The 25934-nt window shown below is 51.5% G+C and overlaps 7 protein-coding genes across 7 annotated transcripts; 4 read left to right on the top strand and 3 right to left on the bottom strand.

The window, feature by feature from the left end:
- Positions 1–1444: 1444 nt before the first annotated feature.
- On the bottom strand, positions 1445–4606 carry COCSUDRAFT_16497 (Mov34-domain-containing protein; the record flags this gene model as incomplete). The annotated part of the gene is made up of 5 exons (XM_005646606.1): positions 1445–1516; positions 2000–2155; positions 3344–3475; positions 3946–4075; positions 4446–4606. 5 exons carry the CDS (start codon positions 4604–4606, stop codon positions 1445–1447), a joined length of 651 nt encoding a protein of 216 aa, XP_005646663.1.
- A 3771-nt stretch (positions 4607–8377) lies between these two features.
- Positions 8378–10702, top strand: COCSUDRAFT_53708 (L30e-like protein). Its single transcript, XM_005646605.1, has 4 exons — positions 8378–8828; positions 9073–9260; positions 9609–9714; positions 10055–10702. Exons 1-4 carry the CDS (start codon positions 8445–8447, stop codon positions 10223–10225), a joined length of 849 nt encoding a protein of 282 aa, XP_005646662.1. The 5' UTR covers positions 8378–8444; the 3' UTR covers positions 10226–10702.
- Positions 10703–11516: 814 nt separating this feature from the next.
- COCSUDRAFT_55815 (hypothetical protein) lies at positions 11517–13981 on the top strand (the record flags this gene model as incomplete). The annotated part of the gene is made up of 5 exons (XM_005646604.1): positions 11517–11716; positions 12124–12268; positions 12663–12767; positions 13183–13281; positions 13829–13981. The coding sequence occupies 5 exons, from the start codon at positions 11517–11519 to the stop codon at positions 13979–13981; spliced, it is 702 nt and encodes a 233-aa protein (XP_005646661.1).
- A 1108-nt stretch (positions 13982–15089) lies between these two features.
- On the bottom strand, positions 15090–17594 carry COCSUDRAFT_66465 (hypothetical protein). The gene is made up of 5 exons (XM_005646603.1): positions 17207–17594; positions 16865–17018; positions 16285–16572; positions 15834–16045; positions 15090–15556 (listed from the first exon to the last, which is right to left on the bottom strand). The coding sequence occupies exons 1-5, from the start codon at positions 17512–17514 to the stop codon at positions 15328–15330; spliced, it is 1191 nt and encodes a 396-aa protein (XP_005646660.1). The 5' UTR covers positions 17515–17594; the 3' UTR covers positions 15090–15327.
- A 1037-nt stretch (positions 17595–18631) lies between these two features.
- On the top strand, positions 18632–19426 carry COCSUDRAFT_55813 (hypothetical protein; the record flags this gene model as incomplete). The annotated part of the gene is made up of 3 exons (XM_005646602.1): positions 18632–18658; positions 19024–19138; positions 19254–19426. 3 exons carry the CDS (start codon positions 18632–18634, stop codon positions 19424–19426), a joined length of 315 nt encoding a protein of 104 aa, XP_005646659.1.
- Positions 19427–19461: 35 nt separating this feature from the next.
- Positions 19462–22332, bottom strand: COCSUDRAFT_55812 (Nucleotidylyl transferase; the record flags this gene model as incomplete). Its single annotated transcript, XM_005646601.1, has 5 exons — positions 19462–19754; positions 20883–21105; positions 21619–21755; positions 22013–22192; positions 22326–22332. The coding sequence occupies 5 exons, from the start codon at positions 22330–22332 to the stop codon at positions 19462–19464; spliced, it is 840 nt and encodes a 279-aa protein (XP_005646658.1).
- Positions 22333–24495: 2163 nt separating this feature from the next.
- COCSUDRAFT_55811 (hypothetical protein) lies at positions 24496–25555 on the top strand (the record flags this gene model as incomplete). Its single annotated transcript, XM_005646600.1, has 3 exons — positions 24496–24648; positions 24897–25035; positions 25350–25555. 3 exons carry the CDS (start codon positions 24496–24498, stop codon positions 25553–25555), a joined length of 498 nt encoding a protein of 165 aa, XP_005646657.1.
- Between the last annotated feature and the right edge of the window lie 379 nt (positions 25556–25934).

The raw sequence follows: 25934 nt of genomic DNA, 5'->3' as shown, positions 1-25934 counted from the left end.
ATCACAATTTGATGACTGCATGGGCAATGCATCTGGCGGTCTACTGAGGTCCCAACCTAATATTTGAAGCATTAATGTCAACATGCTCACATTCAACATGCTAACACCCATGAATGGTCTTGAATGCACCATGTGTTGCATAGTTTTGAGGGTGCCAGGGTTATGTGCTGTCACGTGAGAGACTATGTCTTTTTCCATGTGAATGCAGGGTTCGCGCAAGTTACCCGCCAATGACTCAGCCAGTGAGCTGAATGATGTCATCATCGACATCCCACAGCCTTCTGCCAAGTGAACTACAACAGCAAGCTGATGCAATTGACGTAAGCAGAGAAGTGCAGCTTACAGTGTGGCACATGCTACGATATACAGCTCTTGCTGTGAAGTGTAGTTTGCCAGCTACTCGAGTGTTGAAGTAAGGCAGCCTTTTCATGCAAGTTAGGAAGTACGCCCCTAAGTGACTTGGAGTATGACGACCTGCGAAGTCAGCTTTAATCAGTGTGGTCCAGCTCTGTTTGATTGGCGTCTGATTTCAGCAAATATAAATGTGTTGGTGTTGACATCAGCAAGGGCATGCATGCCAAGCTAATAACAGACACCATCATGCATCTGTCACTTGAATTGCTGTTGAGAGATAACTAACTTATTGTTTGAACCAACCCCGAGACAGGAACGCTTCCTCTATTCAGGTGTATACCAAGCCAGAAATTGTGGCCCAGAAGTATGTGATTACGTATAATACTTTGATTTTTATTGTTGAGATTCAACAATGTTTGACGCAATTTCTTTAATATCAAGGCGCTTGGCAACACAATTGAAGGTACATCTTGTCTTAATTGCTATGTAAACCTACAATTACAAAGCTATCGCACACGAACCCTGTTCGTGACACAAACAGAAAAGCCTGCTTCTTGAGAAGAGTACACAGCTTGACGCGACCGTTTAAATAGCTATTATCTCTGCCCCTGCATCACCCCTGCTTCATAGCCCCAGGCATTCTATTCACAAGACATGCGTACCAAGGCTGTCAGACGTCATCTTGCACCCTTGACACACCCACTTTGTCATCACCTCCCAGTGAGCGTGTCCAACATGTCAGCAATTGCACGTCCGACACGTGTGTTACCCCTGTGGCCACCCCCTCTCGTTCCGCTTCCCACCCACGCTGGAGGCTCCAGGCTGGAGCACTCTCATATTTGAGATGGCTCCTTGAGGGCTCCTACCCTGTCAATCAGAGTCCTTCAGGGTCCATCAGACTCCATCAAGACATCTGGACTGGGATGGAATAGCATGGGAAACAATGTGTCCAGAGATTAAGCCGTCTCAGAGCTCGTAGCACGACTTCCTGCCAGAGAGTGTAGGACTGCTCCTAGCAAAAAGAGCACAGCGGTGTTTGCTTTCTAAAAGGTTGGTGTTTTCGTACAAGGGTCTCCTGAGAGGGAATGCGTCAGCGCAGGTCTACCACGTCATGTTGTACCCTTGGATTGAGATACACGTGGCCGCACAGCTCATAGACAGCCTGCACAAGTAGTAAAATTCAAATTCAAATTCGAATTTGGAATTAGATTCACTGAGCACAGGACGGACCTGATGCACATGCCAGAACATAAGAACTCAATCTTGATCTTGTCTGTACAGTACAACAGCCTTCAAAGAGGACAAAGAGTGTATACGAGATGTTGTGGGCGAGGCATGCCGCCTTGTCAACCAAATCTGCACCTTAGGTCAAAGATGATTAGATAACGGTATTAGGATAATAGAGGAAAACCCTCTCATAGACCCCTGCGTCAACCCTGCGGATGTGTAATCCACTGGATACCAAGGTGCCAGCTTGACCTGCTATACATGAAGGTACCTGGGACAAAGGGCGGTCTTCAAAGGCCTGGCTCGGTCACTGGTTTTTGATATGGTTCGACCTTCTAATGACTGATGGAAGAGTTATCAATCCGTGAAGCAGTCTGGATGAAAAATTCAAACTCGAAAAATACAAATTCGAATGTACCTGGCCCGTAGGGGTTGGGGGATGTGCGTGGAAGCCGCGCTCGGGACACTTCTGCACGAGTTGAAGACCCCCGGGGGTGGATAACCGAAATAGGCCGCAGCGCTTCCTCGCGTCGCGTGGCGCCATGACTATCGCTATCGCCTCCTCCAGCATCGTCTGCGCGGGCGTTCCCGGGTCTCAGCATTTCGAATTTAAAAAAAAAATCTCTTGATACACAGGGTAGAGAGGGCTCTCCTAATTCTGAAAGTACTAGTTGGCCAAGCACGGGAGAAAAAATGCAGCTTCCTGTATTTGCACCCGCGTTGACCCTCTACTCAGACACGATGTGCACACAGCATCAATGTGGAAGGCCAACGCGGGTGCAAATGCAAGCACAACCAAAATCACATTCCTTGTCTGCAATGCTACACAGCAGAAGGGATATAAAAGTTGGCGGGTCATGGCCTTTTGCACCCGCGTTACATCGCTCAGGAGGCAGCATGAAGCAATCGTGCAAGAGCATGCTGCCAGCCTCAAGACGTGTAACGGGGATGCAAATGCAAGCACACGCCTGAGACGCCCGCTTCACTGCAGGTAATCTAGGCAAAGCCAAACAGCGGAGCACTGGCTTGCAAAATACTGAAGAAGAACCCACATTGCATCACTCAGTGGGGAGGTCAGCAGCAAGCTGGGGGCCACACACTAGCTCTGAACAGTGGAGTACAGGTGGAAATGCAGGCATGGTTCAGGAGATCCTCCTGCCTTGCAGCTAGAAAGACCCCAAGCAAGCAAATGCTGGTGTGCAGCTCGCAAGGTATGCACCCGCATGGCATTGTTGAAGGCGGCAACATGCAGCAATCTCTTACTTCTGCCAGCAAAGTGCCGATCTTTAACCATGCCATGCAGGCAGAAACGCAACCATGCATCTAAAGGCTTCATATCTGGGAGTAAAGATGCTATAGCAAGAAGGGGCTGGTGTCTATCTTGCAGTGTTTACACCAGCGTCGGATGGATCGAGAGGGCACTGTGTGGGAACCTTCTGCTTCCGTCAGCACAGCAGCCTTTGATGAATCACGCAATGCGGGTGGGAATGCAAGTGGGGCTTTAGCTAGAAGACCCAAGCAGGGAGTTCCAGCTCGCAGTGTTTGCACCCGCGCAACATAAAATTGAAGAGCCACACTGTGCTGCCTCTTGCCTCTTGCTTTTGCCAGCATAGTGCAGCTCTTAATCTCTGCCAAGCGGGTGCAAATGCAAGCACACCCTCCAAAAAGAGCCTTTCATCCTACAGGTGAAAGGCGAGACCCAGCATCGATGAAAATGCCACAGTGAGCAGGGGTGAGGAGATAATGTGAATTAGTAACTGACCTGGTAGCCGCACTGGGTGTGGACGTCGATGGAGGAGAGGAAGCAGGTCTGGGTGGGGTGGGTGTGGATCCACCCCAGAGGGTACAGCGAGCGGCTGTCCTGGGCCTCAAATATCTCCTCCTCGTTCAACGCCTGCGGATTCAAATTCAGATTCAAAAGTGCGCTCCTGTCAGGCACAAATTGGCTCGCGTACAGCACTGGGCAATGCACAGAGTTCCTCAGCTAGTGGGGGCTAGAGATTGCCCCCTCATGCCAACCACTGCAGTACTTTTTGAGTCAAGATGAGCAGATCAGAAGATGGCATCCCCACCGCGCAAAATGCTGCTTGGGGAGCTTCGCAGTTTTAGATCACACGGGACAAGAGTTTTACTGAGCCTGATACGGAAATATGATCCCAGTACGGGCAACAGCAAGGGACAAGGAACACCATGGACAAATCACGTGTTCCCAATGTGTCCATTTGACCTACTCAATAAGCAATCCCTGCAAAGCTGTTGCCCAGCTCTGAAGACAACCAAAAAACTACTCTCTGACAACAGAACAGGAACAGAAGAGAAAAAGCATAAAAAGGGGGAAAAAGAAATAAGGAGGCGTGCCTGGACAGTGTCGGATGTGCCCTCCTGTTTGGGGATGATGAGCGTGGAGATCTGGAAGCACCCGTTCTTCTCATCCAGCACGCCCGCCAAAATGCCGCAGCTCTCAACACCCCGCCGTGTGTTCGACGCTGCGTACCTGCACAGGCGCCTTTTCTTCTCAGAGGCAGAGCATGACCAACACAGGATGTGAGCACAGCGTCAGACTGCATTTGAACACGCAGCAAAGAAGGATATTTCCGGTATAGTGAAGTCATGCTGCACATGATCCTGGACAAGGGCCGTTACAGGAACACAAGGCAAGGGGCGTCAACAAAGAGGCACAACGACTCTGGCGACAGAGGACACTGGGCTGAGAAAACAAGGCACTCCATGCGGTGTCCTCTCTTGCACAGGTATTATCATAGATCCTGCCCGGCTGCACAGCATCGACTGATACCCGAAACACCCATCAACAGGTTTCAGCAAATAGAGCAAGCTCACAACCGATGAGGTGACCGACAACTCACTTGAGGAACTCGTCCATCAGTGCCATGGAGACCTGGACCTCCCGGATTCCCTGCTGCAGCTTCGGCGGTCCCCCCGGTTGATCGACACCCAGCGGGGGGACCACCTCTATGTCATGCGAGCAGGTGTCCCCCGGCTGCGGCGCCTGAGTAGGCGCAGGCATGCTCTGCACCTGCGCGCCAGAATAGAAAGCCACCACTTTGTTTTTTTTAAATCGGTTTTTGTGTTTTCCCCTCTAATGAACTCTCTTCCACGCGGAAAGCTTTATAGTCCCAGTACCAAGGCAGTCTCTTCCCACGCTTGAATTCGTTGGCACGAGAGTGCGCTTCGAACATGCTGACAGACTGCACACAAGACCGGACAAGCAGCTGCCTGTAGATGCCAAAATTGCATCTCTACCAGGAGTTCCAAGCGCAGAAGGAACGAAAGCAATCTCAGCACAATGCTAAGAACCCAATGTGAGCACTGCATGGCCCAAATCTGGCAAGCACATTGAGCTCTGAAGCTACATGCACACAACACATGCGAAGCAATGCGCCATCTGATCAACTTTCCACTGCAAGGCAGGGGAGTGTAGTGGCTGTACCTGCACTTCCTGGGGCCCAAGTTGCAGCTCCAGCTGGGGTGAGGGCGGCGGCTGCAGCTGCGCAAGCAACTCCCCGGCGTCCGATGAGGGCGGCTGCACAGCGTCCGTGTCCAATAGCGAGGCTGACTGCTGCTGTTGCTGCACAGGTGAAGACAAAATTTTCAGCACAAGCCAGTAGCATCGAGCCATTCTCTCCTCAATGCAAGCCTTCAGGCGTTATGTCATGCTTGCACGCGTGAACACACGTTCTTCAGCAGAAGCCAGCAGTGTGAAACCACTTTGCATGCGAGCTCTAAGGTATCAACTTATGCGCTTCAGAGTCTTCTTTACCAACTAAGCATGTCCCGTTCAAAGGACTGTGCAGGCAAATGCATGATGTGAACACAACTTTTTCATGTACGTGTTCCCTCACCAACTTGCAAGGTCATGTTGAACATTCACAGCATGCATGCCTCCTAGGGCTGCCTTTCAACCATCCCTTAAGGACCCCAACTACTCAAGTATTAAGAGACTGTTCAATTGCAAGCAAGTGAAAATGGAGATACCTGTTGAGGCAGAGGCGGGGCCGAGGGTGTAGCTGCAACAATGCTGCCGGAATCGGTGCGGCGGGGACCGTAATTGATTGGGGCAAGGGGTGAGGAATCAAAGTTGGGGTACAGCGGCATGATGACCCCTCCATTCGGCGCGCTCACCCTCCGGGCAGGCTCCGCGCTGGGCATCAGCATGTGGCGGCTGCGGGCGGCCTCGCTGGCCACCGGCAGCCTTAGCGATGAGTTACTAATCATCCAGCTGGGCACCTCCGCTGCCGTTGCCTGTTAAGCAATGGGAAGACACACACAGCTCTAAAGAAAGGCAGGCTTCAAAATACAGATTCCTTGCATAACGTCCACTCGTTGCATTGATACCCAGAAGACTAAGAATATGCAGATGGCAACCTGATCCAAAAGCACATCAAACAGCTTCAACTAGTCATCACATGCAAGACGCATGTGCAGGTGCGGGCTACAAGCGTGTAGTGTGCTTCAGAGTCAGGATGCAATTTGTCACTCTTGTGAGCCGGCACTACTCTTCATATAGAGGAAAGGAGAACCACAGAAAAAAGAATTTAAGGCAAAAGAGCAGACAATTGCAAGACCATGTATGCTCTCCAGTAGCTGTAAGCGCATTTGCCTGGCACAAGAGCCCGATACATCTGAGGCTGCCTGTTCATACCTATCCCCTTCGGTAAAAGAGGAGTGAGCCAACAAAGAAAACAAAAAATAGCAATTTCTTAGCATGGCTGTTTCTTAGCGGTACAATTAGGACCATGGGAAAAGGTTTGAGCACCGTTGGTCCTGGCGGTGCAGCAGAGGTGCTGAGGCCTGGATCCCCGGAGAAAAGATCGCCTCCGGAGACAGACAACCGCCCAAAGTCCATGTCCTGATTAGGCCTTGGGGCTGCCGGAAGGGGAACCCCTGCGCAGACCAGCACCACGTGTCACCACTTCCAAATTGCTGTCATGGCAGAGGGTATCGAGGAAAGCACAGGAGCGCAAAAGCGCACGTCTAGCCACAACAGACTGACCAATCCGATACTACTCTCAATACATGGTCTCTGCCAGCAGGCAGGGATTCATGCAGTGTCAGCTCGCATTCCACCTCTTACTCGGCATACCTCTTCCCTTCTTTGAGCAGCCTGGATGAACAGGACATCATGCATCCAAGATACATAGAAGCGACGCCTAATGGCGAGTCACTGCATCTCGTCATCAGTCTACTGAACCGACATTAGGCACCACATGCCACAGACCTCGGATGCCCAGCACTCTTGGCCACACCTGGCTTTTTAGTGCAACAAGGGTGGTCAAGCACGCACCCCAGTTGGAGAGTTCGGGCAGGTTCGAGGTGACAAGCTGCACGGTGTCCAGAGTGCTCCCGGCCACATGCTGGCGCATGGGATCGCCCTCTCGCTCCCGCGTGGCAATCCTCAGCTTCAGCTGCTCCAGCTCCGGTAGATATGTGTCCAAGAGCAGCTGCTCTCCACACATGGCTCTCAATGGTTTGCCAGCTACTGCATACCTTGGGTACTACAGCAAGGGCTGGCTAATAGTGACAGAAACTCCTGAGATGATGCAGTGGCGCACAGCATAAAATTGCCTTCTGATTGAGATGTGAGAGAAGAAAAGTTAGATGGCAGGCAGCATGCATCGCAGAGAAGTACAAGAGCTTAAATTGACATAGGCTACTGAAGGACAAGGCATGCACGAGGTTGACGGTGAGCTGCAAAGGGAGTTTGTGGAATGTTCAATCTTGTTGCACAAAGGGACATCTGAGCATAAATTGTTGGTTGCTGCACAGAACATGAGGTGGCCACAAGCGATTTCTTAGCTGCGCACCTGCTTGAAGCGCATGTGCTCTGGCGAGGACCGCCTGAATTTCTGGTGCTGAGGTATTGTCTCCAGCACGAGACTGGGCACACACATCACGTTACTCACACCAGAGTGTTGTGAAAAGGAGCAATGTGCCAATAGTCTGGTGGTTGTCACGGAACCTCAAGGTGTGGAAGACGTTGCGTACCTGGCAAACCGCATGAGCATAGTATACAGCTGGAAGTCATTCCCCGTTCCGCGATATTCATCGGCCTGCAAAAGGAACCATCCAACAAGTGCCAAGTCAGCTTTTTTACCTCAGCAAGCAATGGACTTCTTATGCCATCTCAAAAGTTCTCAGCAAGAAAAGCAGTATTTTGCTCCTCTCACCTGTCGCAATAGCAGAGTAGCTGAGCGAAAGTATTTATCGAGGCCGATGATGTTGTTCACTTGCAGCTTCACTATCTGAGGAAATGCTGACGTCTGACGCCCAGCAGGATCACGTCGCACACCGTTCACAGACGGCATCGTACTTGTCAACGATTGCTCAGAGTCTCACTAGCACGTTGATCATGAGACTTTGGTATCGTAAGCCAGTGCCACCATAGTAAACGCCAGACAGGTCCAAGAAGCACTGGGTCGACCTACATCATGTTGCAAGTGGTACTAGAACCACATCACCTTGCATAAATAAGCTCATTCGCTGCAAAAAACGCTACACTTATACGGATGTGGCCTGTAAGATCCCCTATTGCCGGCCTTGCTCAGCTGTATCTGCTTCAATGTGAGCAGCTCGTCGGCGTTTGCGATCTTTTGACACTATAGGACCACCAATCTTCTGTGGTACTAGCATTGAAAAGTGAGCTGGATTCCTTCAGGTCGGAAGCCCTACCAGCTGTACCCTACGCTCCCCTTAAATAGCCGGAATCAGGGTGAAAATGGATGTAAAGATTTCCGAGAATGGCTGCTGTCGGAGCCATTTTGCAAATTGCCGTGAATCTAGAAAAGAAAGAAGCAAGTTCTGATTGCCATTGATTGGGTAGTGCGTGCATTGAAAGAGGAGGCAACATGGTGAAGAACAGCGATAAGCCCAAGAAGGACAAGAGAAAAGGTGAAGCTGAGGTGGAGACGCCAGTGAAGAAGATCAAGAAGGAAAAGAAAGACAAGAAGGAGAAAAAGATCGAAAATGGAGTTCAGAATGGCAAGGCAGACGCTCCTTCCGCTGCAGAACCCGTTGTGGTGGAGCCCCAGACAGAAGAGAAAAAGAAGAAGAAGAAGCGAAAGAGCGAGGGAGAGGTCGTGGCAGAGCCAGAGGCGCAGACTCCCAGAACCGAGAAGAAAAAGAAGAAGAAGTTAAAGCTGGAGGAGGCAGTGGCTACACCCCTGACCGAAGCAGTTGCAGTTGTCCATGACGAGGATGAAGAGGATGAAGATGAGGACGCAGCAGAGCCGGTACTATCTAAGATTTTCATCAATGCATCAATCGTAAGCATTTGCATGCGTGATCGGGACAACGGATCCGCAGCTCAAGACCAGGCACCTGGATTGATCTGGATCCCTAGATCACTTGAGGATAGTGCCTGGCACGCGACGTTCCTTGCCTTGCCTTCCTTATTGCGCTCGGCTTTGTTTATTGCCGGCGTCATGTTCACGCAACTGCATGCATTCTGTCGCTTACATAAAATGCTGTGAGCAGGAGGTGGAGGTGGTGCCAAAGGAGGTGGTGCAGAAGACCGGCCCTTTCCTGGCGCCCATTGCAGACCCCCTGGCCGACGAGAAGCTCACAAAGAAGCTGCTGAAGCTGGCCAAGAAGGCCTCCAAGAGGAAACAGACCAAGAGAGGGGTCAAGGAGGTCGTGAAGGCCATCCGCAAAAAGTTTAAAGGGTGGGCTGCAGACCTGTCTCACCCTTTCAGCAGCAATACCACTCTGCATCATGCGGCAGAAAGCAGTCCATGTGGCATTGCAGTCTGCAAAGCAGCAGCACTGCTAGTCGAGTGGACATTGTATAAGCTGTTGTTGGGCTTACCTAGACACCGTCAAAAGAATGCATGCCTTATTTGGATGCCGAAGTGTCTTTGGGATTTTCACTGTGCTCCTCAATAGCATCAGCATTTCCATCTTGAACGCATGTGATTTATGTATGTCTCCTGTGACCCCATTACTTGTGGGAAAACAGCCCGCTGGCTAGGCTGCCTATGGCTAGTTTTGAGTTGTGTTGATGATGTGCGCAGGATCTGCTTGATCGCCGGAGACATCTCGCCCATCGATGTGATCACGCACATCCCAGTGCTGTGCGAGGACAATGACATTCCCTATATCTACGTCCCCTCCAAGGAGGTGAGCGCACATGGAACTTGATAGATATGAAATGACAGTTACACCTGGCGGTACTGTATCTTGATAGGCACGCAGGAGTCTTGTGGACATCTCACCATGGAGATTGCCGCACACTTGTTCTGAAGGATGCTCTTCCATGCAGCTATTGAATATGTTTCCTTTTATGTTTCCTTTGCAAGGCCCTGTTTGATGCAATGGCTGATGCTTGGCTCTTGCCAGCCCTGACCTCTTTGCAGTGTAAGTCAAGCACAGACACAGGCATCCGGGAAACCTGCAGGAGCATGCAACCCTACAGCTTCAAAAGATGCTGCCTCTGAATTTGAGATTGCTGCTCGATTAGGCTCTGGGAGCTGCTGGGCTGACTAAGCGGCCCACCAGCTGCATGCTTGTGCTGCCCAAGCCGCTGAAGGGGGCAGCAGCGGACGACGAGGAGGCCAAGGAATTCGCAGAGGCGTACGAGTCAGCGCGCGCCAAAATAGCCGCTGTCGAGCCGCTGTACATGAGGAGATGAGTCAGCGCCCGCCAACATAGCTCCTGTCAAGCCTCTGTGCATGAGGAGATGAGTCAAAGATAGCCGCTGTCGAGCCGCTTCACATGAGGCGATGAGTCATCCGGAAGCTTGAAGCATATCAGGCGGAGGAGCTACGGTGTGTGTTCCTTTGCGAGGAAGATCACACTCTCGATGGGAGTGGCTGGTGCATCACACTGTGTGGGCGATGGGTGCGCGGAAGAGTTGGCGTTTGCTGCAGTTGGATGAGAGAGATTTCCTGCTGGGTTGCTTTATTGATCTTACAAGGCAACTTGTTTGTCGCGTACAGCAGCAGGTTGGGCTTCTGGTGCATGGGTGACTGACCATCGCGACCTGATACAGAATTACATCTTTGACATTATCCAGGATCGTTGAGAAATGTTCCTTAGTATGCATGGCGGAATGCCATTGGCCGGCGGCCACTGATACTTAGTAACTTGTATCTAAGACTTCAGCTTCATAATATAAAGTTCATAATTGACAAAGGCGCTGCCCTGTTGGAGGGCAGGCAGGTGGACATCAAGCATTTCAATTGAGGAATGTAGTGGGTTCGTTAATGAAGAAAGAGGAATGCAGAATTCAAGGCAGTGGCATCGCTCTGCAAGAAGGATTGAAGCCAGCAGCTGCATAGTGGGTTTGGAAGCTGCACGTACGGTGACTAACCCCGAAGCTACGAGAACCCACCTGCTCGGTCACGACATTTCGGCAGAGCACGACATTCAGTTGCGCTGCACTCTTGCAATCAAGCAAATTGATATCTCAGTCTCTTACTGCATCTAGCGCGGAACCTAACAAGAGAGCCAGCTGGTGTAGAGCCCGAAACCTACTTCTTATCTTCTGAGACTTTAAGAGCCCTCAGCCAAAAAAGAAAATACCCTCAGGTGCGAGCGAGAACATCATGTTTTGAACATTTAATAGATTGGATACTTTTGACTAAGCGAATGACGCCGATCGTTCTAGGCAGCACTGGACATCGTAGCACTGTATTCTTGACCTTGCAGTCAGCTTTGGGCACCTATTCGGCACACTTTTTGCTAACTATGTTGCTTTAATCTGGCCTGATCATTCTTAGCTTGGCTTTCGAGAGACAAGATCCGTGATGCACAGGGTTTTGTACTAGAAGAGCTTGCTGCTCTGTAGCTAGTCTCGAAGTATTTCTTGTACAGTTCTTTTTATGCATGCGATGTCTCGATGCTCTCGTCCAACATCGATGTGCTGTGCAGGCAAGAAAAGACAGTTTGTCGAGAGCAGTTCCCTCCAACTACCACATCTGATGGCCCCGAGTCGCTGGACAAGCTTCCTGGGCGGGGGAAGCAAGGAGGGCGAGAGTAGCGAACCATTGGTGCCTGACTCAAATGCGCCAGACTCTCAGCAGAACTCCTATAGCGCGTGCGTCTCCCTCTTTGCTTGGTTCCAAATTATTAATATTATTATTATAAAAAATGCTGTTCCTGCCAAGAGGCACAGGGCAAGGTGCGTTCTGCAGACAAGCTGCAATTAAAGGCTGCCACAATCCTACCCCTTGTTAGAGTCGCCAGATCCAAGCAAGACCCAATCAACCGCTCCCCGCCAGCCGGGGCGTCAAAATATGTCCAAATCAATAAGACCGCCCCAAGCGTTACTGGTTGCAATTCTTGTCAGAACTTCCTTATTTTTCATTGCAAGGTACAAGGTAGAGGGAGTCCAGCGAACCCTTGAGAAAATCTGGTTTTAATCCCAAAAGGACTGGCATACTTGCGACTCCCTGACTTATCATGTGAACACATGCAGCAGAAAGGGGATCAGCGAAGAAATCTAGACGGGGAACCTGCACAAGCTGGAAAGCAAACATGCAAGGAAGGCTGCAATACTTAAATATGACTTGGGTGTACTTGCTGCAGGTATCCGAATGCGTCGGCGCCTCCGCTCGACCCTGGCGCACCGAGCAGTGCTGGCTCTGACCCGGACTTCCCGGAGCCAGTCAAGCCGGGCGCTTCTCACCAGCATGCCTACGCGCAACATGCACCGCAGTCTGGCGGCCACCAGGTGCGAGGCAGCTGCCATATCTCCTATACTCTGTTCTGGTTTGGTGTGTGTGTGTGTGTGCTGCGAAGTTGCTTGGCGTGCAACAGCAGGTTTGGGAGCTCTTCGTTTGAAGGGTTTGGTTTTGCGGCTGCATGCTTGAATCCTGGGAATTTGGGAATTCTTGATTTTGCTGGACTGCCCGCTGTCCTTGTCTCTGCACGCCAGCCAAACTCTTGAATCACCTTACCTCATGCTGCTCGGGTAGTGCTGTATTTTTGGATTCTCTGTTCAGCATACACTCCACGTAGAGCGGGATTGGTGGCTTGTGGATGGACGGGTGTTGGGCAGCACAAATAACGTCCAGATTTGTGTGTGGAAAGATTTACAGAGAAAACAAGCCAAAATTGTGGTGCAGGAGTACAGTGCCCCCCCGCCGGTGTATCAGCAGCCGCATGTGGCAGACGGCTATCCGGTGCTCCCGCACGCTACTCAGCCGCCCTCCTATGTGCCGCCTCTCGTGGTATGTTCATTCAGACAAGAGCCACACAGACAGAAGATTGCCTTTGTCAGTGCTGCTACAACACACCAGTGCGTGGGGAGGTGGCCTTGGGGTGTGCTTCGTGGATGGCCAAATTTTGCCTGCATGCATAGGCGCTCATGCGGCAGGACACCGTCGCCTTGCTTCACAATCCTGACATCAGGCATTGCACCCTTTTTTGGGTTTCTTCTAAGAAGACGCGTGTGTGTAACGGATTGACATCGAAGGATTCCTTTGTTTCTGTCGCACTGGCAATGATAGCAGTGATGGTGTACCGCTGTCTTTTGGAGTAACTGCAACAGAGCGTTATATACTGGCATTGATGCTGCCTTTGGTTTGTCGGGAGCTGGTGATGCATGAACTGTTTCATCTGACCTGTTGGCGTTTTGATTCCCAGGTGAACCAGGAGCTGGTGGTGATGGAACCACTGAGGGGGTCCGCCATCGTTGTGGCCTGCCCGCACTGCGGCCACACCGGACCTGCAGCTGTCTCCAAGGTGCGCCATTCTTTTTTCTTGCTGTAGAGTTTCTCGTCTCATTTTCCACTAATGCTTCTTGGGCGTGGCGATGCTTGAAATGACTGCATTTCCCTTCTGCGCGTTGCCTCGTGCCTGCCATAAATGAATCAGCTAATTCCCTCAAGACACTGACTCCTCCCCTCTACCAGTTGAATTATTTGACACTTGCGCAAAGCCCCTTCATGCAGCATTCCTGACAACTGAGCCGTCTTTCGCCTTAATTCTGGTAGGACCAGGAGAAGGAAGCAGTGGCGAACTTTGGGGTTTAGTATTAGAAGGGTAGACCGACAAAGTCAGGGTAAATCTCCCTGGTAGGACCATGGCGGGCATTCAGGAGTGACACAGCGGTTTCAATGCATGTCCATGTGGTTCTTGCCATGCGCGTGTGGTACATCCACTTTCACGCATTTATTCTAGTGCAATTCTTGCCCTGATTACTCCTACAGGAAGTGTTGCTGCACTGACATAAGTCAGTGTGATGCCTTGGCCAAAGTGATCAACGGCATGTGCCGGCATGTGTGTGCAGGAGAGTGGATTTGTCACTTTCTTCTCCTCGTTCATGCTGTGCTTCTTGGGCTGCTGCGTGTTGTCGCTCTTCCCCTTCTGCTCCGACTGCACAAAGGACTGGGTCTACCGCTGCCGCCGCTGTGGCGCCCTCTTCGGCAGAGAACGGCCCTGAATCCCTGGTTTACAATACAGCAGCAATCATGGAATTGTGGGCTCTGTGGGAAAGTGACAGGAGCATACCAGCACATCACTCTTGAGGTCCACTGCTGCAGCCGCATTCTTTGGCTTGGAGAGCACCTCACCAGCTGGTTTCTCCGCAGAAGCTCACCTCTGGCGTTGCTTGTGGGGAGAACAGATGGAGTAGGGAGTAGGATTCCATGAACAGCTGGGGTTTTCCTTTTCCCTGTGGGGTGGTCGCATCAAGGACTGGGTCTATTGCTGCGCCGCTGTGGCGCCTTCTTCGGCAGAGACCGCTCCTGACTTTCTGGTTCATGGGCTTGCCAAACCGCAACTTTCTACGCGGCGATTCCTTTGCGGGGTGGACAGTGCCTCTGAGCAGTCAAGTGCACAGCAGTAGAGGGGAAGCGAAATTTTTGGGATGTCAGACAATAACGTAAGTGTACAAGGACTGGCTCCACCTAAAAGCAGCTGCGGGGCCCTCTTTCTTAGAGAACGCTTCAGTACAGCTGACTTCTTGGCCGGGATTGCCCCCGAACAGCTGAAAATCACGCTGGAGATTATTGGGGTTGTGTTGGATTTTGAGTTATTGGTTTGGCTAGACTGTCGGTAAAGCAGCTGCGAAACGGATTTTGGCAGGGAAAGCTCCCGAATAGCTGCCTTTGTGGAGGAACCCAGTCGAGAAATCAACTGGGGCAAAAATGTCACAGCTGCATTACTTGGCAGGGTATGCCTGAAGAAGAGTGTTGCTACTTTGAGACAAGTCTCTGACTCCACGAAGGCTTGAGTTTACCAGTAAACAGCTGGGATCTTCTGTGGTTTTGCTTTGTAAGGAGGCCAAGCGAAATCTGGCATCCCCAAGCTTGAGGGTTGCCGCTGCCATGATAGCAGCTGCACCGCCCATTGACATGTTCGCGCCTGATCAGCAGGGATTTATGTTGACACAGTTTGTTTTTGATGTTCTGTCAACAGAGTGTGCCTGAGACACACCATCAGGAAGATAGCGGCCTTGCGCATTGAGACTGTTGAGACACTGCTTGGCTGATCCGAGGTCTGGGCACTATAATTGTCAGAGGCAACCTTTTGGGAAGCACCGAGACACTCTCTGAACATTTTCTATTGGAAAGGTGTGTAATTGTCTGAGTCATCATATATATTCCTTCTCACGGTGGAACAGGCGAATGAGCACCTGCAAGCAGCTTTGTCAATCAACTCAATTGGGTGGCCCAGTCTCTGGAACCCAGTGGGGTCCTCGAATCAATAAATCTGTGGCAGTGTTGAAATTCCGTGGTTCTGGAATAATCCACGCACAGGTATAAATGGCACTCTCATATGCTAACGCTAAAGAGATTGACTTGCAAATGACACCTCCTGAAGGCTTCCATCCAGATAAGACACCACTGCCGCGCTTACTGACTCAATACTCTCTTCGCGACGCTCATGCAGCACTGCTATGGTAAGCGTCAACCCTGGTGCGCCATTTGAAATCGAATTTGAATCTGGGCTGTTAACAGATGTCACCACACTGCTGGCCAGCACCAGCCCTTCCTCACTTGCAGCTGACAGCAACCTGCACCAAGCAGTCCATACACATCAGTTTTCCAAAATGCTACCCGGCCTCATCTATGCTCAGCAAATGCATGCAATATTACATGAACAAGAGGACGCCTTGATGCGTTACCATCGAAAACAGAGCTCATTATGTGACCACAAGCCTGAGAAACCAACAAAATCCTCCGGCCTGCCAGCTGCAGCACAGCAGTGCACTGAACAGAGTCTGAAAACCTCCCATATGAAGTGAGGTTAACAGTTCTTGATGTGACAAAATGAGACGTGTATTACCGCACCTTTCTATGGAAAAGTTGCCGCTCTTCCGCGCAAACCCGCCGCTCTGCTCTCTCACAAGCTGAACAGCACCGCAGCCGTCCCCGGCGCGCCGCGCAGCTTCCGCCAGCTTCTCGGAATCCGGGCGCTTCTGTGCGAACGCCGACATCCCCCCGCCGCAGCCCGCCAGCTCAGCGCCGCCGTTGTACGGCGCTAGGAAGCGCTCGTGGTGCACCTGCCGGCACCACGTCAATGCAGTTAATTATCGCTTGGTCACCATTCAGCATGCCACCTTAGGAGGTCTGACCTGGAGTAATAGAGGGGCCTATGTGCTAGATCGTATGGGCATTTGGGGGATGGGTCAGGCCTGTTTTGTATTGCATGCAAGGTCTTGAGTTTTTAATTACCCACAATGCGCATGACACAACGATTGCAGGCTAACAATGAGCAGCGACTGGTAATAGACAGAATCACCTCGACACTGTCAATCTGCCATTCCCCGGTCTCAGCCTGCCGCCTCAGGTGGTGCACAAGCCTCGTGCGCTGCTGAGCATCCAGCGGCCCGGTCCTGGGCCGCACGAGGCAAGTCTCCAGCCGCACATTTGACTCTTCCGCTGTAATTTCGTGCGGTACGAGCGCATAGCTGCCGTCTGCGGTCCATGGCAAGCCAGCTGGCCAGTCTGTACTGCCAGATCTGGAGACTTCTGCTGCGCTCAGTCCCCTCTGCGCCTCCTCTGTGAACGCCACTGCGTCCGCCTCGCACTGGAACGGACAGGGCACGTGGGGATAACATGTTGAACCACAAGACACTGTCATGACGACAGTACTGTATTACTATGGGTATCGAACCTGTTTGCTGTCTGGGTATGTCTGGCGTATTTTGGCCGACGTGTAGACACAGTGGCATTGTACAACTTAGCAAAATCACAGGGACTCGTTGCACTGTACAAGAAAACCGACCAAGTGCAGGAAGTTGAGCACCAAGAGGTGATGCATATTTGCTCAGTCAGTAGAAGTCAGAAATTACAAGTATGCAATGCTGTCAAGTGCTCACCCCAACGGTGGGCATCATGCGTTTGAGGCTGTACTGCAGACCCTCCTCCCCGAGCACTTGCATGCTGCACAGCGACTGCCAGTCGAACAGGTGCACCTCCCACTCCCTGTAGGCTGAGGGCACAAAGCGCTCTGGCAGTTCCAGTGCTTCACCCCTGCGAAGATGACCACTCAAGTGATGCCTAAGTATAGCCTAAACACGGATTACAATGGCAGCAGAGGTCATGCTGGAACGGACAAGAATACAATGAGTGATGTAAAATATTAAAGCACAGTTTGTATGCATTGAATGGGACGCAAAAGCATCTATGGCCTTTTTGGTGCATGGGCTCAGAGAACTCACTGAGCGTTGAAGGTTGCAGTAATTCCTTCCCACTCGCCTGATGCATTCTTCTGGAATGTTTCCCAATCCTTTGACGTGCTAGTGTTCGCTTGGGGCGCTGCAATACTGCTCCCTGCCGATGCCTCTGCCTTGACCACAAACCTGCCGGCAGGTCTCTGATCCCGGGCATTGCGCGCTTGTGGCTTTGCATATGTCAACTTAAAAGGCTGGTGGTGTGAAGATGATATGCAATGGTGTCTTAAGGGGATCACTGAACAGAGACGTGCTCTATGGCCTTGCAGCCCGCTGAGAGGTGAGCCTGCATGCATCGCAAGGAACTACCCAGTAAAAAGGGCTGTGATGTACGCTTTCGATTCTTTGAACGCTGATCAGAAGAAGAAGAAGAAAGGAACGCACAAACTCATGACATTTCTGGCCAAGCTTCCATTATAAGTCTTGAGCGCTCGTGCCAGCAGAATGCTACCACGTGCAGTTTTCTGCCTTCTAAAAAGCCCTCGAGCCATTCGTCGACCCGGTCAACTCGACCGAATCTGCACAACATATGGCATTGGCTCTTCCGCCACAGAAGATATCCCTTGTGGAGGTATTGAGCGCCCTGAAGCCTAGTTGCCCCACTAGCCGCCCTACAGATGGACACTTGCTTGAGAAAAAATTCCACCTTCCTCCAAGGTAAGCTGCTCTTGGAATCCTATGATCTCGAACCATAGTCGTTTTATTTGGTCATTTTGGGGGTCTGCGGTGTCTGCGTTATTTGGACTTCCTGTTTCCTTGTCTTCATTCCCAACTTCCAGAAGGTCCATAATGCTTGCCAGAGTGGTGGCAGCAGGGTGGATCTGCTCGTTTGCGCGTCGTGCACAAAAAAATTTGCCATAATATTTTGCTTTGTTAAGTGGTCTTGCCGGGGCATTTGAGGGCCGTGGGAAGTGCATATTAACGTTGTCTACCTTTGTTTGCAGGCCTCTGACAAGGCCTCCGACAAGGCAGTCTCACACGAGGACACGGGATAACCTCAAGCGTCTGCGTTCCGCTTCACCTCAATAAGGTCAATGCCATGCGAGATACGATGCATGTCCTTCTTGCTGGTGTGACGGTTGCCATCGTCTTGTCATGTTGCTTGTTGAGCTTCCTACCAATTTCCAAAGAAATGGCGGTACGTGTTTACAGCATTGTGAAGACAATAACTGTTGCCTCGCAGGTCTCACAGTACCTTATCCAGGATCAGCAGCAGCGCCTCATCTGTGCGGCTGCTACGTGATGCAATTTCTGATGAGGCGATCACTGCCGGCAGATAATTCTCGGTTAGGGATAGAGAGATGGCAGGATTAAGTTAGAGGGTGATAGGTTAGGAGTAGGCCGCCACCCACCACCGTGAGGCATGCTCAAATTTCGCAGGTGTCGACCACGCAGCTGTGCCAAACTGATCACATGTCCCCCGGCATGCAGGCACCGCAGGTACTTCTTCCTTCGTGGATTGAGTACACCTCTAGGCTTTGAAAGCTCAGCGCAGCCGGAAAAGCCTAGAGACCAGTTGTTGCACGGCAGGGTGCGCGGCTATGATGCTGCCACGCCAGCCGCCAGCAGAGGAACATACCTGCAAGTGTGCCGCTGAGAGGGCACACTTTCAGCTATGCTTGGATCCAGAAGCTCCCCCTGGGCTCAAAGCGCTGCGCATGAGGCGCAGCGTTCCAGGGTGGCACAGTGTCTGGTGACTCGAGATCGTGAGGGAGCTTTGACCTCGGGGTCCAGGGACCCCGGGGCTCTTGCACCTGCTCACACAACCAGCAGCATGACATGCTGCGGACAGATGTCCCTTGCAGATCATGCGAGCAGCGGATCAGCGTTTGCTCAGCTCAGTCGATGCAGTGAGAGAGACATTCGGGCAGTGCTGTGCCCCGGCGCGGGCGGATGCCGGCTATCCGGCTCGCCGCGCCGGTGTGCGGAGAAGCAGCCTGTAATGCAACCGTCTGGTTTCTTCAGTGTGTCAGTGCAACGCCCTCGTGTGACAATGCCCTACAAGGGCAACAAACACAGGGCGCCGCACAACCAGCGGCGGCCACCCTCACACGGAGGCCGCAAGACAGCGCGTCGCCTTTGATTAGGCTCGCGTACAAGCCAGGCTTCAGGGAGCGCAGCGACAGTCCCGGGGCCGCATCCGCGCAGATGCAGAGCGGCCACAGAGAAAACGGCACTGGAGATGGCTGCCAGACATGGCTCAGCTGAGGAGGATAGCTAGATGATTCTTCAGCGATGTGGGTTCAGCCCGTTGCCCCGCCATTCCTGAAGGCTGAGGCATAGGCCCCCCCGCTGTGGCATTGAAGTCCCTTGGGGGGGCTGCAGCCGCTATGTAACAGCTGACGAAGCCCGTCAGCATGAGACAGCAGCAGCGGTGTGCCGCACAAGTAGTCAGGGCGTGGCCTGCCCTTGCGGGCAGGGGCGTCTTGATTTGAGGCAGGGGTCTTGGTGATGTACCAATACTCCTGCTCTGTGAAAGGGGCGCGCCGGTGCCCGTTGAGGGCGTACGGCGCGTCCCCACCAGAAGGCTTGCGCGCTGTGAAAGTGGGGAAGCTGCTTGAGCACTGGAGGTCTTCCCTAGAGAGTCCTCCTTTATTGTGGCGGCTACCTTGATTGCCGCGTGCAAGCCTACCAGAAGGCGAAGGCTGCAGCGCTGTCCTCAAATGGCGCTATTGGCACTTGCTAAGGGGCCTAATTGATTTAGGCCCCTCAGGACATAGCAAGCTACTGGCCAGGTACATTACCAATCCCTTCTCTTTCCTGTCTGGCCCCTGTACACATTTGAATCTTGCCTTAGCGCGCACGTCACTGCTCTAGATGTTTCCTTTTTTACAAGCTGTATCTTGCATGTTTCGCTCGTGCACTGGGTGAACTCTCGGCCTGCATGCAGATCCAGTAGGTAATGCTACAAGTTGTGGAGCTTGTTCAGATGACAGGTAACTTCCTTCCCTCTTTTCTGTCTGTCTTGACTGCTTGCCTCTCACAACATGCCATATCTGCATGTCAAGCATTGCACTTGCATCTCTGGTGGTGGGTGGTGGTGGTTAGATCAGGTCAAGGTACACAGTACATCTGCTCTGGGGTATTTGTCTGTGTTCTTCTGCGATCCATGTTTAGGATGGCTCTGTGGTGGTGATTGCGCTACGGATGATTAAATTTTTGAAGCGTTGGTGTTAATCTGCTGGGTCTACTCCTTAATGCTGGAATGGTCATGATGTGATGGTTGCTTGAGAGCGTGAAGAGATTCAGAGCATATTTTGACAATCTGCTATAATGGCAACATACCATTCATGTCAACACCACATTCACTGCACCTTTGCATTCTCGCATGTGTGCTGATGATCCATCATAAGGTCTTCTGGACGCCTCGTGCAAAACCCTTTGATGCCAAGCCTCCACAAGAATCGGCTACTTTGAGAATCTTTGCATTGCACCATGTCTGTATACTGCACCCCTTCAGCCCAGAGCAGTATGAAGATTGTGTAGGGCAAACCGCTTGATACCCACTGAGCACAAAGACACAAAGAAATTCACTAAGTGAATCCGCCAGCCCACTTGAAATGTTCAGAGGCTGGACAGACCAGTGTAGAGGCTAAATCAAAGAAGTAAAAACCGATCTATGGATGCCAGTCCGAAGATACATTCTGTTTGCTCTGCTTTGCACCTGCAGCAGCAACGGCGGTAGCGTCCTGCTCGCGCAGGGCAGTGGAGCTGACTTTCCCCCCATCCACTGCAGCGCTGTCCGCCACCAGGTCCACCACAATGAGCTCCAGGGGCTTGAAACCGTGCTCAAGCCGGTACCGGTTTATGGCCTCGCCCCCGGAGAGAGTCTCCTTTGACACCACTAGCGCCTGCATGCCCTCCACCGTCGCTGCTGCCGTGGGCTCCTGTAATGTCACACTTACGTAATGTGGCGCGTGACCTCGATAAGCTTCATTATCCCAACACTGTGGCGCGCAAGAGACCCCATTGATACACCCTCTGGCATGCACGAGAAGAAGGTGCGCCCGCAGCGGCCGCATGGCCTATCGACTCGATTGACGCTCCGCATTTTTTATTGTCACCTAAAATGACTACAAATTAGAAATCTCTTTGCTTGCCTCCGGCTGAAAGTTTCACGATCTATTATATACGAACCCCATGGATCCCTGGGGGAATGTGATAGAGATAATCCACGAGCCAAGTGATGACAAGAACCGGAGATCAATTGGCCAAAAAGCAAAAACCCCGCATCATCCGTGGGCTGAGCTCACTTGCAGGTCCTCCATTGCAGGTCCATTGCAGATCCGCCTTGCTCTGACTTCGTTCTGACAGGTTGATCCAGAATTAGAAATTGCGCATGTAAATTTGATGTGCTGTCTGTGAGGAATACAGGTGGCCTGTATACAAGAGTGGTGTACCTTGGGGTCAAGGAGAGCGCCAGTCTGTACAGTGAGCCCTGGTCGCACTGACTTCAAGTAGGATACGGCCGCAGCTGTGCGCTGCTCGTACGGTTCCAAAAGCTCGTGGTGCTTCTTCTTCTCAAGCAACTTGTCCCCTGCCCAGCCCAGACACAGGTGCATGGTGAGCAGCATCCAATGCCCTCGAGATCTAGAAAAGATCATTGCTTAGCTTTGCGAGGGCCACGGCAGAGAACGTAGCTGTCCTGCGATGTCCGTGCAATTTGCAAGACATGCAGTGGTTGTGCGCAGATGCTTTCTTCAGTGTGCAACCGTGAAGCTTCCAAGATGGCCTCGCCAAGCATTTTGCTGAGCAGGTAAATAGGAGCTGTACCCAAGAGGGCAAATGGAGCACCTGTGACACCAACATACACATGCTGCGTGCAGACGAGTGCTGCAGCTGCCAACAGCAGGCGGTGCCCCACATGGAGCCGGTCAAATGTTCCCCCGACGGCCACACTCTCAAACGCAAGGCTGCTGTGCGGCTGCGCAATAACCTCAGAAAATGCATGCTCCTCTCGATCTGGCAAATCGCCTGCAACGCAACAATTGGGATAACCCTCCCTTCCCTGCATCTTAATTAGAAGAGAGGCCAAGGACAGCGGAACCTTGTCCATTGACGTGCTGCACAAATTTGGGCCAAGACATGGGCTTGGCCAATATTTGACAGGACATTTGAGGGCAAATCAGCGTGCCTGGCTTGTCATCTGATGCTGCATCACGTTCTTGCAGTATAATTTCTTGCAGAAGAGGCAGATCTGTACTTCTTAATTGATTCAACTGATCCACAAGAGCCCTTCCAGCCTTCAAAGCACTAGGATTCAACAGGACGCCTCCCAGATCTGGTAGGCTTGCAACGCTCCCTGCAAGGTGCAGAAACCTCTAAGACCATTTAAGCTGGATGTGCACAACTTTTTGCTACGTGTATGATAATTCTGGACGCAAAATGGTGCTTTTAGATAGGCACATGCCAAATACCTGGCGACCAGCTGGAAAAAGGCAACAACGGCACCACATCCAGGCGAGGCTTCCTATTTGCCACAGGCTTCAGCAGCTCAGCTACTTCTGTGAGCACCTCTGCGTTGGCCGCTCCAAGTGCGTCTGTACGTAACTCTTCAAGGATCAGCAGTTGATCAAGCCATCCGGGGAGTGAGGAAAAATGTCCTTGGGCCTATATGTCCATGTGTAAAATTTCAGATCACTTACCTCTCATCCAAATGTAAAGTCGATCACTGGTGAGCTTGACAGCTTCGTCTACAGTACAGTGCAATTTGCCACGATCATGACGTGTGATCGAGAGAATATTGGACTCCATCATCAAAATCTCCCCGCCGGATTAATTTGTGAAGGAACTCAACCGTATACAGAAATTATGTGGTCGCACATCGCAGGCTCAAACTCAATGCTGAAGTAAGCAGGTTCCATTTTCTTATATGCCTGGCGTTGCGAGATTCGAGATTTGAGATTTTTGGTGGCACAGTTGAGTATCAATCTATCTTAATTATTTCTAAACAGCGATTGCGTCAACATAATCACAATCGAAGGGCAGGAGTGAATTCGTATCAAAATCCAAGGACCTAAACAAGCATCTCCAAACTTGGTGCCACATGAATTTGCTGGCTCCAGCACTTCAACGCCAAAACAATCTTTAACAGCTGCACAAAAATCAAAGCTCAGCATTTTGTGATCCTTTACGAATTGCTACATATGCTGATAAGTTAAGGGATCTAGGGCCATTTGAGCCCGATGTGACAGTTTTCTCCGTTTTGCCTGTCAGAGGCTGCCTCTTGCCCAGAACGATGCAGGACGTCCAGCGCCTCCTACGATCGAACAGCGTTTTGTACTGCTCCTTCATACAGCACCGTACCAAGTTTTGCGGTTCCTTCTTCCATCAAGTGCGAGATTCCCTTTTCAGAGTCCACCCTTGTTGGCCCCTGTGCCAGATCAAGCAATCAGGAATTATGATTCTAGACTGGACATCGCTATTTGCATATTACCAATCAGATCTACAACCGCATCAGAGGACAGCTGGCAGGGTGCTGAGGGCATCAGTCATGTGGACATCTGCAGGACAACAAAGAGGATACAAGAAGGGCCAAGCGAAGGAAGCGGCAGGCACAGAGGAGCGTCCTCAGGAAGTGGCAAGGGGTTTGTGGGAGCGCTGGATGGGGCCGAGCTGAGGAGGCATGTTGTGCTTCCTCCCCGTTCTGTTCCTACCAAATACCAGCTAGCTGACATTGCCTCTCCCCTCCGATCACAGGCACATTTTACACGAGATGATCCTGCGTACAGGGCTTCTGTGGCTCAGGAATTCAAGACATCGTGCCCATTATGTTCCTACAAAGCACCAGCTGCTGGCATTGCTCCCATTATATAAACATGCACACCAGACAAGAGATGATGCTGCATACTGGGCTTCTGTGACTCAGGGATTGAAAGCTTCAAGGCTGAGAGGGATTTGTGTTCACAGGTGCACACCCATGTCTCTGAGGAGCAAGCCATGCATCGAGCGGAAAGGAAGCTCTGGAAATGGCTTGTTGGACAGACCAGGAGTGTGGAAGCCACACGCAGGCAGAAGAAGGGTGAGGCATCATGCTCTCCCTGTTCGATATATTGCAGAATCGTACAAGAACTCTTTTTACATCAAAAGGTCCAAGCATGCGTGTCTGCTGCCAAAACCAAAACTGAGGACTCACTCATAGGCTGTAACTCTCTTTGCAGCGTGCCAAGGGAACCTTCGGGCATTACAGATTCTCTCAGAAAGATGCTCCTCATCACTCTTTGAATTGGTAAATATTGAGATGTAAAATTCTGCCTGACATGCGCTTTGCAGGGTGGATGAAGTGGCTGAAGCAGGGAGGTGCAGCCCAGCTGGGGAGAGAGAGGGCGCGGCAGCAGGAATGGGACCCCCACCCGGCCTATGCCTTCTACACAGAGGCCACCGCCGGGGGGTCCAGCGGGCGTGCCACCTCCACCTACAACTGGACAGAGGTGCTCTCCAATCAAGTCAAAAGGTTTTCAAAAGTGTCCTACATTGGATACTGTCAGAAATGTGCTTTTATGCGAGCGTGCGCACAAATCGATCATGTCCCTTCCAAGAAACCTGGATTAAACTGTCAGGCTGAAGGACCTGTAATAGCCCCACGACATTAAACCCTTAGAGTATAGCCAAATCAACAACTGTGCTTTGCTACACATGGTTTAGCTCAAGCTTGACGCGCTGCGCTGTCTTTGTCCAGGACTGGAAAATGAGCGGACTGGGAGGGAATGAGGGTGAGTGGAGCTACAGCTACACATGGACCCAGCACGGACAGCGGGCCAGCACACACTCTGAGAGCGCAAGTAACTGGCAGCAGCAGGCGCTCCAAACTCCAGCAGGTGTGACATCCTAAAGGCACAGTCACACAATGCTTCCCTCGTCTGCCATTCGAATCGTGTTTAGATGCTAGCAGAAAGAAAAAATTCTCCTGAAGATGCACACATGCAGAATGCGTGATTAACAATAGATTCAAGATCTATTCTCTCAGCAAGTTGGCAAGAAAGGTTTTCTGAGCTCCTGATTTACTGGCAATCCCTGACTCTGCAATACCATCGCAGCACTCCCACCACAAGTTTTCCATCGCGCGGACCATTGTGCCAATCGGTTCTTCGCATCGGTTCTTCCTAGTGACATGCAGAAGTGCGTTGTGCAGATTCTGCGCAGAGCAAGAGCCTGCGCGTGCTGGGGCTGAGTCACAGAGCGGCGCTGACATCTGCGGCCTTACAAGAGGCATTTAGAAAGTGCGCGCTGATGTGGCATCCTGACAGGCACCCGGGTCCTACCAAGCGATCGGCCGAGGAAAAATTTGAAGAGGTGCAGGCAGCCTACCAGCTGCTGAAAACCACGTGTACCCTGTAGATATAGGCCTTTTAGATCCTGTAAAATTTAGAGCTAGGTCCATTTGCTAGCTGCCGAGCACTAGCGCATATACAGTATGTGTAGGCAGCTAGCTTGTCAGGACATGCAGATCAAGTGTGCCGCAATCGGTCATATTGGGGTTTGCTGCATCTGCATACTATAGTATAGTCACTATTGTGTACACTATACTTCAGCCAAGAAATGTTACAAGAGGCATGTGGACTTTTGGCTGCTGTCATGACCATGATCATGATTGGCATGATGATCGTTCGTCCGTTTGACATTACACCAGATTCAGATGACAGTCCGCTTGCATGTGTCTGTATGAGCCACATGGTGATCATGGTTGGTGTGTACAAGCAGGAAGGTTCACGTGTGT

This window comes from Coccomyxa subellipsoidea, assembly GCF_000258705.1.
Source record: "Coccomyxa subellipsoidea C-169, whole genome shotgun sequence".
Classification (NCBI taxonomy): domain Eukaryota; kingdom Viridiplantae; phylum Chlorophyta; class Trebouxiophyceae; family Coccomyxaceae; genus Coccomyxa; species Coccomyxa subellipsoidea.
The sequence above is the reverse complement of the archived record's forward strand: the minus strand, read 5'-3'. Positions and strand labels throughout refer to the sequence as shown.